General features: G+C 39.0%; 1 protein-coding gene across 1 annotated transcript in view; it reads left to right on the top strand.

Moving 5' to 3' along the window:
* The window catches only part of LOC111144745 (ryanodine receptor 2), a 549,385-nt gene that overhangs the window by 351,049 nt on the left and 180,762 nt on the right, over positions 1–17,574 (top strand). The window contains 7 exon segments of the mRNA XM_022499183.1: positions 4,213–4,327; positions 5,739–5,871; positions 6,076–6,179; positions 9,920–10,055; positions 10,807–10,993; positions 12,558–12,663; positions 14,713–14,833. Of these exon segments, the coding sequence (XP_022354891.1) occupies positions 4,213–4,327; positions 5,739–5,871; positions 6,076–6,179; positions 9,920–10,055; positions 10,807–10,993; positions 12,558–12,663; positions 14,713–14,833 (902 nt within the window).

The raw sequence follows: 17,574 nt of genomic DNA on the forward strand, positions 1-17,574 counted from the left end.
ACAGATTCCTAAACTGAAAATGTAACAATTGGACCTGGAGGTATACTTTTCTCACCTCAAGTCACTGTGAAATCTTGCAGGAAAAAACTAAATACTATGAACGGTTAGCTTACAGCCAAAATTGCAAAGCACATAAGGAAACAATCCTTCATAAGCAGGGGTCTTGCAGACACAATGATAGTGGGGTCAGAACACCTGTTTTAAAAATTTCAGATAAGACAATGCCAGAAAGAGACATAAGTTACTATATTTAAAATGGTTAAAAATACAAAGGGAATAAACCAATTTTCTAAAAATAAGATGTAAAGTCCACAAAGATTTGAAAAAGATCCAAGTAGAGTTTCTAGAAATGAAAAATATAATAAATGACATTGAAAACAGTGAGTTAATTAAATTTGGTAAGATACAGTTGAAGAGAAAATTTAATAAGTTGGATCATAGATCTGAGAAAATTACTTAGTACTGCAGCACTGAGAGATAAAGAAATTCGAAAGAGCAGTTATGAGACTGAACAGATAGTATAAGAAGGTCCAGGATACGGTAAACAGGATTTCTGGAAAAGACAGAATAGATGATTTATGGAATGGGAATATTTCAAGAGCTACTGACTTGAGACTTTCAGAATCAACGAAGAACATGAATTCACAGATTATCCCAAAGGACATGTAGTTCCACATCTTCCCTGCATAGGCAGTCAAACTGCAGTAAAACCAGTGATACTTGGATTATTTTAAAGGCAAGTTGAAAGAAAAGCCAGAATACTTACAAAAAAAACAAAACAAAACAAAACAAAACAAAACAAAAAAAACAATGCCCAACAGTATATGGAATTCTCAACGGCAAAACTAGAGATCATTACTCAATGGAATACCACACTCACAAATCCTGATGGAAAATAACCATCAGTTTAGAAGGTGTTACTCAATTGAGAATGCCATACCATAACCTTGTGCCCCATGGAAATTCGGGGATGAGGATTTATATCCCATATTTAAGAGTGAGGGCAAAACAAAGATATTTCAGAATGTTTACTTACAGTTCATCAACCTTCTAAAGGCTGTACATTAGAGAAAAGATAATAGAACTCAGAAAGAATGGGAAGCAGAAGTTTTAGTGTATTATTGGCGCATATATGCATAAATCTGGGAATCATTCACCAGCTTGCATAGTTTGGGAGTGTGAAAATAGAAGAACAATGGAAGCTTAAATTAAGCTTTATGAAGTCTATAAGAAAAAAATACTGAAACATAAGGATGTAGAAATCGAATGTAGAATGTTGAAAAGTGAGTTAGAATATACATATTCTGCCAAAAAAAGTTAGAAAATGAAAGAAAGAGAATGAAAATAACTGTTGACATGTATAAAAAAAGGATGTAAAGAAACAGTAAAAAAGTTTAAGAACCCTACAGATGGTTCTTCAAAAAACTAATGGAATAGAACAACAACTGTTTTCTTTGATCTAAAAAAATAATCCTGTGGGTAAAAAACAAAGTATAGAAAGATTCAGTTTCTGTCTTATTATTTATTTATTATTTATCTAAATTCAGAACACATACTGTATATTGCCCTTGGATCTATCAGGTGTTTGAAATCATTAAAATAAACCTGAAGGTTATATTCCAAAATCGTTATCATTATTGCACAGCAAAAATAAATATACTAACAGAACAAAAGAAGGAGAACAGAAAAGTTTAAACAACAAAAGCAAATTTGATAGTCTTTAAAATTGTGTGAGCGTGAATCTTTTTCTTGGATACTAATACATTGATCTAACCGAAAAAAGGTTTCACCTAAGTGATGGTCATTAACCAAATGAGCAAGGAAGCCTTCCATGAAATGCAGGGCACTTTCTTCTCAAATGAACATGTAACAGTAATATGTGCTGTTAACACATAAATCACTCAGTAGTGGTAAACCTTAAAATGGGGGTGCCTGGGTGGCTCAGTTGTTGGGCATCTGCCTTCAGCTGGAGTCATGATTCCAGGGTCCTGGGATCAAGCCCCACATCAGGCTCCCTGATGGGAGAGAAGGCCTGCTTCTCCCTCTCCAACTCCCCCTGCTTGAATTCCTTCTCTCTCTGTCTCTGTCAAATAAATAAATAAAATCTTAAAAAAAAAAAAACCTTAGAGGCGCCTTGGTGGCTCAGTGGGTTAAGCCTCTGCTTTCGGCTCAGGTCATGATCTCAGGGTCCTAGGATCAAGCCCCAAATCCGGTTCTCTGCTCGGCGGGGAGCCTGCTTCCCCATTTCTCGCTCTCTGCTTGCCTTTCTGCGTACTTTTGATCTCTTTCTGTCAAATAAATAAATAAAACCTTAAAAAACTTAAGATGATTATAAAACAAAATATAAAGTTATGTTTTTGTGGTATTAGGAATATTTCTCAAAGAACACATTTAATAAATGACAACTTGCCTACCGAGTGGTAGACTTACAAAGCCACTTAATTTATCTAGAACGAAAGGCAAACAAGATTTTTTTCGAAACAAAATTGTCCAAAGTTGGGTCCTACAAAAGGATTTGAAGTAACAAAAGAACAATCCTGTGATTACAACTGTGGTTTGAAAAATTGAAGGTTCTCCTACTAAATATGTTACTGTCTTATGTGAAGGAAAAAGAGGCCTTTCTTCACTCCATTTGTTCTTCGCAAAATAGATCAGACTTATTTTAGTCCTCGGCGCCGATGTCATTTTTTTTTTCTTTTGAGTTGTGCTATCTAAAAACTCTTGTCATTAAAGCAAAACTAAACTCAATTAAAACAAAAAACTAAAACTGAAAAAAGAGAAGAGAATCATTATGCAGGAATCATACTCTGTCACTGTCTTGATATACTTGATATAACTAAAAGTTAGCATATGACCAAATGAAGGGGTGAGTCCATTAAGGAGATGAGATCCACAGGGAAAGTTTGTTTTCCTGTAGGCTGTGTGTTAAAATTTTCTTGTTAAAGCTGTGACAGGAAGTGTTTTTGTAGAAAAACAAAAAAAACAAAAAAACTTCTGTATTGGTTTGATTTACATTCACATAAAAATCAGCAGAGTTCTTTATTTTAATGACTACCAAGCAGTAACATCCTTAGGAATACCTCTACATACATAATATAATAACACATAATGAAATAATGATAATATGAAACATGTTGGGTGTCATCTGCTGGTTTTTCAAATCAAATGTTCATTTTTTTTTTAAAGACTTTATTTATTTGATAGACAGGAATCACAAGTAGGCAGAGAGGCAGGCAGAGAGAGAGACGGGGGAAGCAGCCTCCCTGTCGAGCAGAGAGCCCGATGCGGGGCTCGATCCCAGGACCCTGGGATTATGACCTGAGCCGAAGGCAGAGGCTTTAACCCACTGAGCCACCCAGGCGCCCCTCGAATATTCATTTTATTATTTTATTTTATTTTAATTTTAAAGATTTTATTTATTTATTTATTTATTTGACAGGGAGAGAGCACGAGAGAGAATGCAATCAGGGGGAGTGGGAGAGGGAGAAGCAGGCTTCTCCCCCAGTAGGGAGCCTGATGTGGGGCTTGATCCCAGGACCTGGGGTCATGACCTGAGCCAAAGGCAGATGCTCAACAACTGAGCCACGCAGGTGCCCCCAAATTCCATTTTAATTTGTTGCACTACTTGTACCTGGATTTGAGGTGTATTCCGTTTCTCTTTGAGAGTATGAGTCCTTTACATGTAATTCTATGGAAAGGTAACACAAATATAGTAAGAAATAACACTACTGTTATTAAACATAGAAATACTGAATGTAGTACTAAAAATATCCTACATGAAAAGCAGATACTTGTATATCAATAATTTAAATAGGAATGTTCATAGAATGTGGTATAATAGTGATTCATATCTCTATGCTAAAGAAGATTGAACAGATATTTGGATATGCATAAAATTAGGAATGATGTATCCAAAAATATATTTCATATAGATGAATGTTTACATATGTAGTACATTTCTTGTAACTGAAAAGAACAGATAACTTGTATACTATTTTTGAGAGGCTATCAATATTTTTGGAGGAAATTCAATTAATTGTGCTTCTTAACTTTTGTTTTTATTAACTTTAATCATGACTGCACATAATTTTCTGTTCATGCCAGTAATTAATTCCAAAATATTCATCAGGATCTCAGATAAATTTTCATTTAAGATTTTCTCTGCCCTCTGTGCTTCTCCCCGATCCCCCAAACCTATATTGTCCCTTCTAGGGATATCATGAATAATAAAGTATTTTACCAACACCCTAATCTCATGAGGGCACTTGGGATGCACGAGACAGTGATGGAGGTCATGGTGAATGTCCTTGGAGGTGGAGAGTCCAAGGTAAAGGAAAACCTTTGATTATTAAGTTGCCAATGAACATGACTCATAGAGTACATACACTCCTGGAGCATATTCTTAATGAGGATTTCTTAAATCATCTTAGGAGGACTTTTTTTTAAAGAACACCTTCTGAAAAAACAAAGCAAACCTTATAGAGTGAGAATTGGATATGCTACTAGTTCTTTCTTCCTTTGATATTGAAAACAATTTCTGTCTTATGCTGTGTAATCTGTTGTCTCCTAAACTTTTCCTGTTTAGTGGTTAGTTAGAAACTTTGAACATAAATACTATACTGTTTTTTGAATTCTTAATTATAAGTGAATGTCCATCACATTAAAAGTCCAGAACACAAGCATGCTCTTCAGACCCAGACATGCCGCTTGACTTAGATGGCAGTTGGTTTCACTAAATTCCTGATCCAGGCCCAAATCTGAAGATGATGTTCTGGAGTTTTAAGACATAAAGTGAACTTCTTAAGTGATTTAAAGTTAAAATAAAGTGAAACCTTTCAGACTTTCAAACCTTCAAAACCGAGTGAATAGAGTAATACAACAATTTCATATGGATCCGTATAATTTTATGATCTATGATTTGCAAAATATATTACACTGTTTTTGAAATTTTAAGATGTGCTTTTCCAAATATGGGAGAGTTCGTATTTTTCATGTTTAAATTACCGGTTAGACTTATAAAGATATTTATAAAATATTTATAAAAATTCTGATAAGGAGGGATTCCAGGGATCATCTGGGGTATCCTAGAATAAGATTAGATGCTTACGGGAGATGTATTTGAAGGTGTCTGGCATGCGGGCCTTCTGGGTCAGGGTGCTCATTGTAGCAGACGAGTCATGTGCGAATCAGGGAAGATGTGACTCCTAGAATCTTAAAAATAGCAACACTTACAATAGGAATGCCCCAATGTGGTTTCAAGTAGGAAATAGGGTATTTTTAATAAAAGGTCTGATTGAACTTTTCCTCTCTTAACCTAAATTAAGAATTATTATCCATTTTATTCCAGTTTTACACAACTGAATCAATAAGACTTAATAGTCTCCCAGGGAAACACAGCTGATAGTGTTAGTCCAGAATCACAGCCAAATCTGCCTGATTGCTAAATCAGGCTTATGCCACCTATAGATTTAGGGCTGTAGATTAGTTCCAGAGCAACCCCTTGATGGTAATGAGGTTTCTTCATTAATATTGGGCTTGATTTTCAGTGGCTCATGGACTAGATGAGTTGACGTGTAGACAATTGAAGGTCTTTAGTATTCAGTAGAAGGTCTTTAGTCTTTAGTAGCCCATGCAGACATGGGCTCGCATGGTTTAACAATGTAGTTGGACCTCAGCTTCTGAACTCAGTTTTCTGAAGACCATTTACTCCCACAGCTAACTAAATGTTCTTTATGTAGGAAATCACTTTTCCCAAGATGGTGGCCAACTGTTGCCGTTTCCTTTGTTACTTCTGTCGTATAAGTAGGCAGAATCAAAAAGCTATGTTTGATCATCTCAGCTATTTACTGGAGAATAGCAGTGTCGGTCTTGGTAAGTGAATTATGGCTTTTATTTAATCTTATAAGAAGAATATACATACTGTATTAAATTTTAAATTTTAATGCAAAGTAATTTTAGGTTAATGCAGTGTGTGTTGTATTTAGAAATGAAATTTTAAGGGACAGTGTGTTTTTATATGGAATTTGTAGTTGTAGCACAAACCAGGTTTTGTCTCATCCTTGTTTGAATTAACAGCCTCACCAGCTATGAGAGGTTCAACGCCGTTGGATGTGGCAGCCGCGTCGGTGATGGATAATAATGAACTGGCCTTAGCTCTGCGTGAACCAGATCTGGAAAAGGTAAACAACATCCTCCCCTCTTGTGTTTGTGGGAGTTAGGCTTGTTTATGGTTGTTTCTCGAGTTTATTGAAGTATAATCATAATAAAGTTGTATTTATATTGACACAATTATAGTGTACATTGTATATTATAAACATGTTACTGGGACGCCTGGGTGGCCCAGTGGGTTAAAGCCTCTGCCTTCGGCTCAGGTCATGATCCCAAGGTCCTGGCATCGAGCCCCACATCGTGCTGTCTGCTCAGCAGGAAGCCTGCTCCCCACCCCCTCTCTGCCTGCCTCTCTGCCTACTTGTGATCTTTGTCTGTCAAATAAATAAATAAAATCTTTTAACAAAAATTCTTAGAAAACATTTTACCTATATTATGTAGAACCTATAGTTGTAAATTACAAAGAACAAGAAAGTTGAGATCAAGCATTCCCTCTGATCACATCTATTTCTCTCTGGAAAGGGAATCAACTTTTTTGTCTTGTAGGTTTCTGTCCTTTCATGGTATCTGTTGTTACTTTTGCTTTACTCATAGTTTTGATTTTTCCAGAAGTTGTTTTAACATGTCAAAGTACATTTTCTTTTTTTTTTTTTAAGACTTTATTTATTTATTTGATAGAGAGAGAGGGAGAGATCACAAGTAGGCAGAGAGGCAGGCAGAGAGAGAGAGATAGGAGGAAGCAGGCTCCCTACTGAGCAGAGAGCCCCATGCGGGGCTGGATCCCAGGACGCTGGGATCATGACCTGAGCTGAAGGCAGAGGCTTTAACCCACTGAGCCACCCAAGCGCCCCTCAAAGTACATTTTCTATCATGTAGACATATATCCTTGATATACTAAGACCCTGAGCTCTGAGTGCTTAAGGCTGCATACATGTTTGCCGGAACATAGATAAATTTCCCCAGCACCGTCATCATGACTGCATTTCAAGTGGTCTTCCTGGTCCTTCCCTGCTCCCCTACTTAGCAACCAGAATGAACCTCTTAGAAAGTTAGTATTAGTCCTGCGTCCACAGCACTTCCAGAGACTTTCCATCTCACTTCAAGGAAAAGCTAAAGGCATTGTAACGGCTTCTAACTCAGCTGATTTCACATATCCCTCTTACTGCCAGCCATTCTCCTCGTCTCTTCCATCTGCTCCACCAGCCACACCGGTCCCCTTGCTTTCGCAGGAACTTGCCAGGTGTGCTCCTGCCTCGGGGACTTCGTGCTTGCTGTTCCCTCCATCTGCAATATTCTTTTGCCAGATGTCTTCCTGGCTCTTTTCCTGAGGTCCTTCCAGGCATTGACCCAAGTCACATTTTTGTTAGCTCTTCATGTCCATGCCATTTAAAATAGAAACCTCCTCTCGTTTCCTGTCTTGTCTTCTTTGCTGCTTTATTTTCCAATAGTTGAAAAAATTATTTGTATATTAGAGACAGACACATTTTTGTATTATTTATATAAAACATACATTTGAGTATTTTAAAAAAATCAACTCCTTATCATAAGGCCAGTGAATTCAGGGCATGTTTTTTTTCTCTATTGTTCACCACTTTGTCCCAGCTTTGAGAAAAACATTGGCATTGGAGAGGTAATTGAGGCATGAAAAAGTGAACTCTTTCCCAAACCCTTCTGACCTGCTGGTCATGGGTCACAAAGCTTTGCATCTTGGACTAACCTCAGGAGCATTTTCTTTCATATTTTAAAATAATTTTATCTGCACACTGAAATATGGCTGATATTTAAAAAGTTGACCATACCAAAAATTTTGGAGGGTGTGGAGCAATGAAAACCCTCATCTATTCCTGTTGAGATAAAAAATGGTAGAGTCAGTTTGCAAAGCAGGTTGGCAGTTTTCACTTAAATCCTTCCTCCCCACAGAGAAAGAGTGTGGTGGGGGACAGGCAGAGGGAGAGGAGAGAGAATCTTAAGCAGACTCCATGCTCAGTGCAGGCAGGGTTCAATCTCACAACCCCGAGATCAGGACCTGAGCCGAGATCAAGAGTCAGACGCTTTGCCGGCTGAGCCACCCAGGCGCCCCTAACTTAACAAATTCTTATAACAAAACATATACCTGTCATAAACATATACCTAGCCCTCCTACTTGTAGATACTTACTCAACTGAAATAGGAATTTGTGTGCATGAATGTTAGTAATGTTTTTCATCTTAACCCAAAACTGGGGACAGTTCAGATGTCCATCAATGGATGAATGGATAAGGAAATGTGGGCTATTTCCATGTGCTGTGGAATTCTTTTATTATGCAGTGAGAAGGAAGGAAGTACTGACATGTGCTACAATGTAAATGAATCTCAAAATTGTTATTCTGAGTGAAAGAAGCCAGGCATAAAAAGATACATACTGGATGAGTGCATATATAAATGTTCTAGAATACACAAGCTAATTTGTAGTGTTACAAAGCAGATTGTTAAGGCCTTCGCTTGCAGGGAGGGATGGTTGGGGCCTGGTGGGTGATGGGAATGTTCTGCATCTTGACTGTAGTGTGTTTTTACAAAAGCATAAATCTTTCAAAGTTCACTGAATCTATATTTTAATTTTTTATTTCTTTTTTAGAGAGCGCACGCACGTGCACGCACATGTGGGGTGGGGGAAGAGAGGCAGAGGGAGAGAGAAAATCTTAAGCAGGCTCTACACTCAGCGCAGAGCCCTTTGTGGGGCTCAGTCTCACGACCCTGGGATCATGACCTGAGCCGAAATGGAGAGTCAGATGTTTAACCTAAGACCCAGGTGCAACCCAGGTGCCCCGAATTTATACTTTAAATAGATGAATTTATTGTATGTAAATTATACTTAGATAAAGTTGGCACAAAATATTTTTAGCTATATTACTTATTTCTTTTTAAAGCTGGTTTACCTTGACTGAAGAGTTGCTTATCTGACAATCTACTACCATTGATAGTAACAGGGATTTCTTTTAAAACTGGCTCAGTTATGAAATATTGTCAAGGACCAACAGTCATATAAGACAATAATTTGAAAGGCCAAAATAGGCAGAAAACTTAGTGTGTTAAATTCAGTGATACTGAAACATAGTTAATACTCTCCTAAGTTTTATAGACCATGAAATCATGTAAGTAGTACAGGTGGACCCAAGGATGTTTGAACCTAAGCTTGGGCTTTTTTTAAATTTCTCCACATGTTTTCTCAAATATATCCCCCCTCCACATTAGATTCATAATATTGCTTTAGAAGTAAATCACTTCTCTGAAATATCACTGTATCTCAGATGGGTCTTTTAATATCTCCGATAGATTCAGGGTTTATCCTGGGTCAGAGGTCTTTAACTTTTTTGAAGTGTAACACATAGCAGTGACATTTATATTTGTGTGTGTGTGTGTGTGTGTGTGTTTATTTATATAAGCTCTACACCCAACATGGGGTTCAATCTCATGACCCTGAGACCAAGAGTCAATACTTTCCCGAAGGAACCAGCCAAGCACCCCAAATATCATGCATTTATAGATAAAAGTTTCAAATTAAATTATATGAAACGTAGGACTATTCTTCTTTCACAGAATTGATTCACAAATATTTTTATTACGATAGCACTTTGTTACCGCTTGTAAATATTTCTTAACTCTTAGGTTTTACTGCAGGGAGTTCGTGAGGATTGTCATGGGATTAAAAAGAACTTGCAGAACCATATGCATTTTAAACCAACCCTTGAGGATAGCAGTTATCATGTGTAGTGTTAGCATCTAATGACTCCTCACCCATGGGATAAACTTTTGCTTATCCTCTTGTTTGTAGGTAGTTCGATATTTGGCTGGTTGTGGACTGCAGAGCTGCCAGATGTTGGTGTCTAAGGGTTATCCGGACATTGGCTGGAATCCAGTTGAAGGAGAGAGATATCTTGACTTTCTCAGATTTGCTGTCTTCTGTAATGGTAGGTCTGATTGCTTGGGTCTTTTTTGGTCATGATTAAAACTGCTTAAAAATTAGATACATCAGGGGCACCTGAGTGGTTCAGTGGGTTAATCCTCTGTCTTGGGCTCAGGTCATGATCTCAGGGTCCTGGGATCGAGCCCCACATAGGGCTCTCTGCTCAGCAGGGAGCCTGCTTTCCCCTCTCTTTCTGCCTACTTGTGATCTCTCTCTCTCTGTCAAATAAATAAATAAAATATTTTTTAAAAATCAGATACATCAAAAATGGTATATCCCAGTATTTTCATGAAGAAAGTAAATATTAATAAAGACATTGACTATTTTACAATCAGTACTTTTTTCCATAGTAATAATTGAATTTCTAATATTTGTTTCAATAGGGATACTTTGCCTTTATTATTAAATTAAGCTTTTTAGGCAGTTACACATTCTTATAGATTTTTATAATGGGGTTCCAATAATAGGTGAGCTTATGGCTTCATATCCTATAGTGAATTAACAAAAATGAATACTTTATGCCTCTCTAATGCTTTTCTTTACTTTGAAAATTCTGAGTATGAAAGAAGAAACTTACTGTGTCTTGAGTACACACAACTAGTGATTTGAAATGAATTTTAGTGTTATTAGTAACTTGTTCTTTGGTTTTAGTTATTTTTCTTTAAATATAAATGAATTAGTGTAACATTTATTTGCTCAGAACATCCATCCACAAAACCAACGTTTGTTTACTCTTGTTCCTTGTTCGATTTTAGGGGAGAGCGTGGAAGAGAACGCGAACGTCGTGGTGAGGTTGCTCATCCGGAGGCCCGAGTGTTTCGGTCCTGCTCTGAGAGGGGAAGGTGGGAATGGTCTGCTCGCAGCCATGGAAGAAGCCATAAAAATATCTGAGGATCCCTCACGAGATGGTCCGTCCCCAACTAGCGGATCCAGTAAAACCCTGTAGGTCTAATATCCACACTCTTATTGAAGAGTAAATTATATTGACTTGAAATTTTATAAAACATGATTTGCATTCTGTTAGCTGTGGTATAATTTTCGGGTCCTCCTGATTTCTGCCCTTGAAAATAAAATGAATTAGGCCTGGAAGATGGATGGAATTTGCTGTGGAAATAGATTGAATGAAAAAGAGAAAACTAAGGAAGATGGGGTTGATATAGCAGGGAGAAGTTCAGGTTGTAGGATGAGATGTATCCTGTGAAATTTTCCAGGAGGCTCTGGCTCAGTGAGTGGTTACAAAGGATGGCGGGCGAGCCTCTGAAATTGTAGTAGGGTTTACCGGGAAGCTGGCTGGAATGAGTTCAAGACAATAGTAAGAAAGTAAGACCTTTAGCAAGAGAATGGGGGGCTTAACTAAACTGGAATGGTGGTAAAGTCCAGAAAAGGGGATATTGTCTTTCTGAGGAGGAAAACACTTGGTTAAGGTATTATAGCAGATAGGGCAGATGGCAACTTTCCTACATTTCTCCGTGGTATACATTATTCACGCTTGATCCCAGCAGCAGACGTAAGTCTGTTCAGGCGGTCACTTCACAGTTGTTATCGTGGAGGCGAATGTCCTACTAATACCACTGGTGAAGATGGAATGTAGGGCTGATTGGAGACAAATTTCCAAGCAGAACAGTTCTGCAAACCATCATTCTTCCATACGTAGACTGTGCATTGATGTTCTGGCCATGCCAAGGCCAGCATGGTTTCAGACCGGGAGGTCCTCCAGGAGCCTGTTACATGTTGGTCAATTAGCCATAGAGGGAATAGGGGGCCCTCAGGTTCTCTAAGTAGTGGAAAATGTATCAGGGGATCTCTGGCCTTGTGTGTGTGCCCACAGAGGCCCCGGGAGCAGGGTTGCATGCCCGGATGGTGTTTGCAAGGAGGCCTCACTGTTACCCTGCAGCTGCTGAGCCCAGCTGAGCTACCAAAGGAGGAAAAATGATGGGATCTTCCAAGGGCATCTAGATCTGTCTCTTATCTGCAGATAATGGAATCTTTATGTTTTCTCACAGAGGTGGGAGGGAGACACTGATGGATTATTTGGGAGTGGGTGGGTGAGGTAGAGTAGATGGCAGGGAGATAGGTAAGTAAATGCTCTCCCATTTCTGAAGTGCTTTCTCTGGGCAAAAACGCAAAATGTATGCTATTTACAAAAGTATTCTAAACTTACCAAGTCTTTCCATTAGTTATTTTCTTTGTTAAAACAAAGCCTGTCTGCCTCTAGAAATAGGTAGAATCCATCCAATTAGCAATTTCTCTTTTTCCCTTTTGAAGGACTCTTCATATCAGATTTTCCACAAATGTGTTCGTGGTGTCGTCTTTAAACTCATTTTCCTTTAAAAATGTCAAGTTACAAATTAATCACCTATATGAAAAGTAGCAGAAGAGGCAGAATAAGCTATCTTAGGGGTCCCTTTTCTCTGAGAAGTCTGTAATAGATCTGAAATGGAATTTATCCTGTTTGCTTTGCTTTCTGGTTTTTTTGTTTGTTTGTTTGTTTTTTAATCTATGAAAGTGATACCGAAGAGGAGGAGGATGACACTATCCACATGGGGAATGCCATCATGACCTTTTATGCAGCTTTGATTGACCTCTTAGGACGCTGTGCTCCTGAAATGCATGTAAGTGTTCTGTGGCCCAAGAGCGGCAATCCTGGCTTACCCATCGGTGTCAAGAAATCCATAGCTGGCAAAGATGATAACAGCATCCAAAGTCAATAATCTCCACGCTACATTAAAAATAATAGCCACAGCCTAATTGCAGAGCAAGTGTTTACTTAGTTGGAAATGTCTTGGTTGTAAAAATTAGTAATGAGGTTTCAGTACAAGTCATTAATAGAATAGCCAGTTACCTCGTGTATGTCTAAAACTCAGATAGCCTCCCCACACTTGACGAAGAAAAGAACCCATTTTTTCCTATAAATTTCCTCTCCTCATTTATTGCATGCAGAGAGCAACCACTCCTGTCATAAGTTATTTTCTTGGTGTACATGATTTCATCTCTGTGCCTGCCATTGGTTGAGGGGACAGTGGGGGTGGGGGGAGTTACCCACTGGGAGGGAAACAGCTCTTCAGACTCGAGGGGCCGGCCTTTTCTACAATGTTTTGATCAAGAAGAAATTAAGTGTCATGGACTAGTCCTTCCTTTTACTGTGTAACACACTCAGATATTTTTTACTTTATCTTGATCTATTCTGTTTCGTTCTATTATATTCATTTTAAAATGCTAGTTAGGGCTCATAAAACCAGCTTTGTGAGCTGGAATTGGGAAACGATGTGAAGATTGAAACACAGTGAAAGGTGCTGGAGTAGAAGGGAAATAGGCTTCTGAGCCGGTCTGAGCATGAAGCCGGAAGGACCTCTGCTTCCAGAGCTTATCTTTCTCTCTGCCCTTAGCATCTGTGGGGGGTTTGTGTTTATAGTTGTGTTGTCTTTCCTTTCTCTTCCTTGTTGTTGTTATTGTTGTTGTTGGGGGGGGGGGTGTCCCTTTCTCTCCCAGCTGTAGGGTAAAACCTCCATGTTTTCTTGATATAACCTTTCATTGAGAACAGAGGAATCACAGTGTGGAGAGATGTCCGAATGTTGGCAAACCTAGAGCCTGATTTTTGTAAAAGCTTAACCTGCCACTAATGAGATTTTCATCCTAGGAAGTGGGAGGAGTAGATTATCAAAACCTGCATGCAGGAGGTGATTGCAGACAAAAAACTTTATTCTCACAGCGTTCGTTCTGTTTCCATTAAAGTGAAAGATCAGAAATTAGCTAATAAGTAGTTTTTAGTCTATTAACGTGGGAGAAAAAAAACAAGTAATTCAGTAAGGGACTAACCATTCACTTCTGTGTTTACCCATCTTCTGTAACTAATGGTTGAGGACCTCCTGTGTGTGAGAAATTATCCTTGTGTTTCTCCCCTCATGGGGAAGGAAGCAGACGCCCTCCCTGGCAATGGGCGCCTGCTGTCTGCTCCAGAACTTGGCAGAGATTCTCGATGGGTCAGATTCATGGTCCTCACAGGTGTTTGGTTAGCCAGTGACGGTCTGAAAAACCTGTCATGATCCCTCTTCACCATCCCTCCCCTACCACACACACACACACACATATTATACACCTTTCCTTAGGAGAAATGCGTGTGGAATATAAATGGATATACAATGATATTTTCTTTTTTTTTTTTTTTTATTTGTTTATTTGACAGAGAGAGTGAGAGAGTACAAGCAGGGGGAGCGGTAGGTGGAGAGAGAGGGAGAAGCAGACTCCCTGCTGAGCAGGAAGCCCCATGCGGGTCTTGATCGCTGAACGAGGGATCATGACCTGAGCCAAAGGCAGACACTTAAAAACTGAACCACCCAGGGGCCCACAATTACATTTTCATCCCCATGCAAGAAAGAGGCTAAATCAGTCATAAATATCATTATATATTCTGGGTCTAAATATAACTTTTTCTTTGTAATGCATAATTCAGCATATGCTGATTTCATTAAAGCTGTGGGCAAGTAACTATCTGTCTGTAATGTGAGCCTCAGACAACCATTTCTGCCGAGGGCTAACTGTATAGGTATCATTAGCAGAAAGTTATTTTAGACTTGGATTCCTATACTTGAGATTTTCCAGATGGAATTTTAACATTGATTTCACAAAGCTTTTCTAACATTCCTTGATTTTTCTTCCCATAGTTGATTCATGCTGGTAAGGGGGAAGCCATCCGAATTCGGTCCATTTTGAGATCCCTAATTCCGCTGGGAGATTTGGTGGGAGTAATCAGCATTGCTTTTCAGATGCCAACAGTAGCCAAAGGTAAGGCCAACTTCTACTCTTTGTAGTTCAGTGGAGCATGATAGGACATGATGTTTCAAATAATATCCTTAGCATCCACATTCCCCTCCCCTGACCCCACCCGACAGCATAGTTACAGGACTTAGGTCTCTTTACGGAATGAACTAGAAAGTACATTATTTTGATTGAATTAAGAAAAGCTCTATTCCCATGTGCTTCTACACATATGGTTACAAACACATCTAAATGCAAAAAAAGATACTGCTTTTTTATAAAGTGTTTTCTGTTCTCATTATTTTAAACAGCTGTTTTCAGGGAGATTTTAATTCTTTTTACTTGACATTTCTGATAGTTTCCTGAGAAGAGGAAATCCATGCCTCACCCTGTCTTACCTGATTGCTTTCCTACTGTGTTTGAATCTCATTCTTCTCTTTCTTGACTGCAATTCTTTTAATTGCCCTTTTATAGTTTTAATTATCCTTTTCTTATGATGCTTTTTTCTGCAAAAAAATGATCATAGCTTTTGACTTAGGTTTGAAAAGTTCCCAGTGTGTTGAAAGAAGGGCTCTTCTCAAGACTAAGGAGACAATTTTAAAAAATAAAAATTTTTACTGTTTTCATTCAATATTTATTGTCTTTTTAACATTATGTCATTTTGCTTGTGATTTGTTTTGTTTGTTTTTAAAGATTTTATTTTATTTGTTTATTTTTGAGAGTGGGGGAGAGGGCGAGTGGGGGAGGAGGAGAGGGAGAGAGAGAGAATCTCAAGTCAACTCCACACTGACCCTGGAGTCCAATGCGGGGCTCGATCTCACGACCCTGAGATCATGACCTACACCCAGACCCAGAGTCAGATGGATGGGTGCTTAACTGCCTGAACCACCCAGGTGCCCTGATTAGGTTTTAATAGTAACTCAAAAGCATGGAGAATAAAGTAGTAAGCCGTTCTCCATGTCAGTCCCAGCAACAGTGGCCCATCCCCCTGCAGCCCAGATTGGGTTGGGGAAGGAAGAGGGCTCAGGCAGCACTGAGTGGAGTGCACATGCTCCATGGTGGGGGTGACAGAGGGCCTCGGTTGGCACCCACACCACTCTCCTGTGGCTCCCCAAGCTACAAGAGAAATGGCAGAGGGCACAGGCCTGAGGCCCAGTCCCTGGTGATGGTTCACACTCTGCCTCCCACAGAAACAAAGATTTGAGAGTTTCTGATGACACCCAGTGGATAGTTAGATCCCGAATTACACTTTAGTTTCCCTTTTACCAGCGTCAGTTGTGTTCACTTTTCAATTCTTCATTGGATATTGTTGCACATAGCATTTTTACCTAAACTTCTAAATTTTAGAAGAAAATGTGATTAGGTAGAATGCACATGTTATGTTCTTCTTCTTGCATCAGTTATGAATCCCAGAGAGGATTGGCTCTTATGACCTGAAGTCTAGAAGAAGGGACCACTGTGTCACTGAAGTCGACTTACCCTCCTTGCCAGTCTTCCCATTATGAGAAAGTAACGTTTCATAGGCGCCCAGCTCACAAACCCAAACCTTCCTTCCAGGTGACATGAGCAGCCACTATAGTTAAACATTCATTATGATGTGAGGGAAAGCTGCAATGAAAAATTGTCCCAAGGGGGCACCTGGGTGGCTCAGTCAGTTAAGTGTCTGCCATCAGCTCAGGTCATGATCCCAGGGTCCTGGGATTGAGCCGTACATCGGGCTCCCTGCTCAGTGGGAAGCCTGCTTGTCACTCTCCCACTTCCCCTGCTTCTGTTCCCTCTCTTGCTGTGTCTTTCTCTATCAAATAAATAAATAAAATCCTAAAAAAAAAAAAAAAAAAGTTGTCCCATGGCTTGTTGCCTTCTCCCCTTGAGGCAGTTTCTTCTTTTCTTGTACATGCGAGTGATCTTCTTGTGTACTGTTCATTTACTTAAATAAGATGTGTTTTCTTTTCCCTACATTCTGAGCCACAGACCTGACACTGTCAGGAAAAAGATAAGAGTAATACCAGTGGTGCACAGATTAGGGAATAGAGAAGTGCTACATTTTAAGGTAAAATTAGTAATAACGAAGAACCAAGAGATGGGCGATAAGTGAAGCCAGATGTCCTGTTCAGATTCCCCCAAAGTCTCTATATGTTTCCTAATTTTGCTCCACTTACCTGCTTCTACCAGCCTTTAAGATTTTCCAAGTTGGTTTCTTTCCTCTTCCACTTAGTTGTCCTGTAATTGTATTATTTTGTGATGTTCTTCTTCATAAATATGCACTGTATTGTCTACCTTGGGATTAAAGGATTTTTGTGTGCGTGTGAACTATCAAACTCATGATGAAGGTTGACTCTTAAAACCCAATCCATTGGTTATTATTAAATTTTTTACGTTTTTCTTCTTACTACTTTCCTTTTTTGGAAAATGTAGACAGAAAACTGTGTGTTTAAATTTTGCCGCGGCATTCATTTAAATCAACTTTAAAAGTGAAATCGGTAGCTTTTTGTATGTTCCAGGGACACGTCCACTGGTTCTTTAAACATCACCACTCCTCAGTGATAATTATTGTTGTATGTTCTGTATTAAGTAGGTGAAATTTGCCTCTTCCTCCCTTAGTGATAGCTGAGGCCTTTCTCAAAATCTTTTATCATGTGTTAGAGCTGCAGTGTGGCCCAGAGTAATAATGCAGGCAGGAGGGGTTCAGAAACCTGAGGGCAAGCACACGGTCTCAAAGTCGATGTTCTGTTCCTGCAGTGCGCGGCCCCCGGCTGGTTTGGACAGAC

Source organism: Enhydra lutris, unplaced genomic scaffold (genome assembly GCF_002288905.1).
Source record: "Enhydra lutris kenyoni isolate GAN:26980312 unplaced genomic scaffold, ASM228890v2 scaffoldscaffold12, whole genome shotgun sequence".
Taxonomy (NCBI): Eukaryota; Metazoa; Chordata; class Mammalia; order Carnivora; family Mustelidae; genus Enhydra; species Enhydra lutris.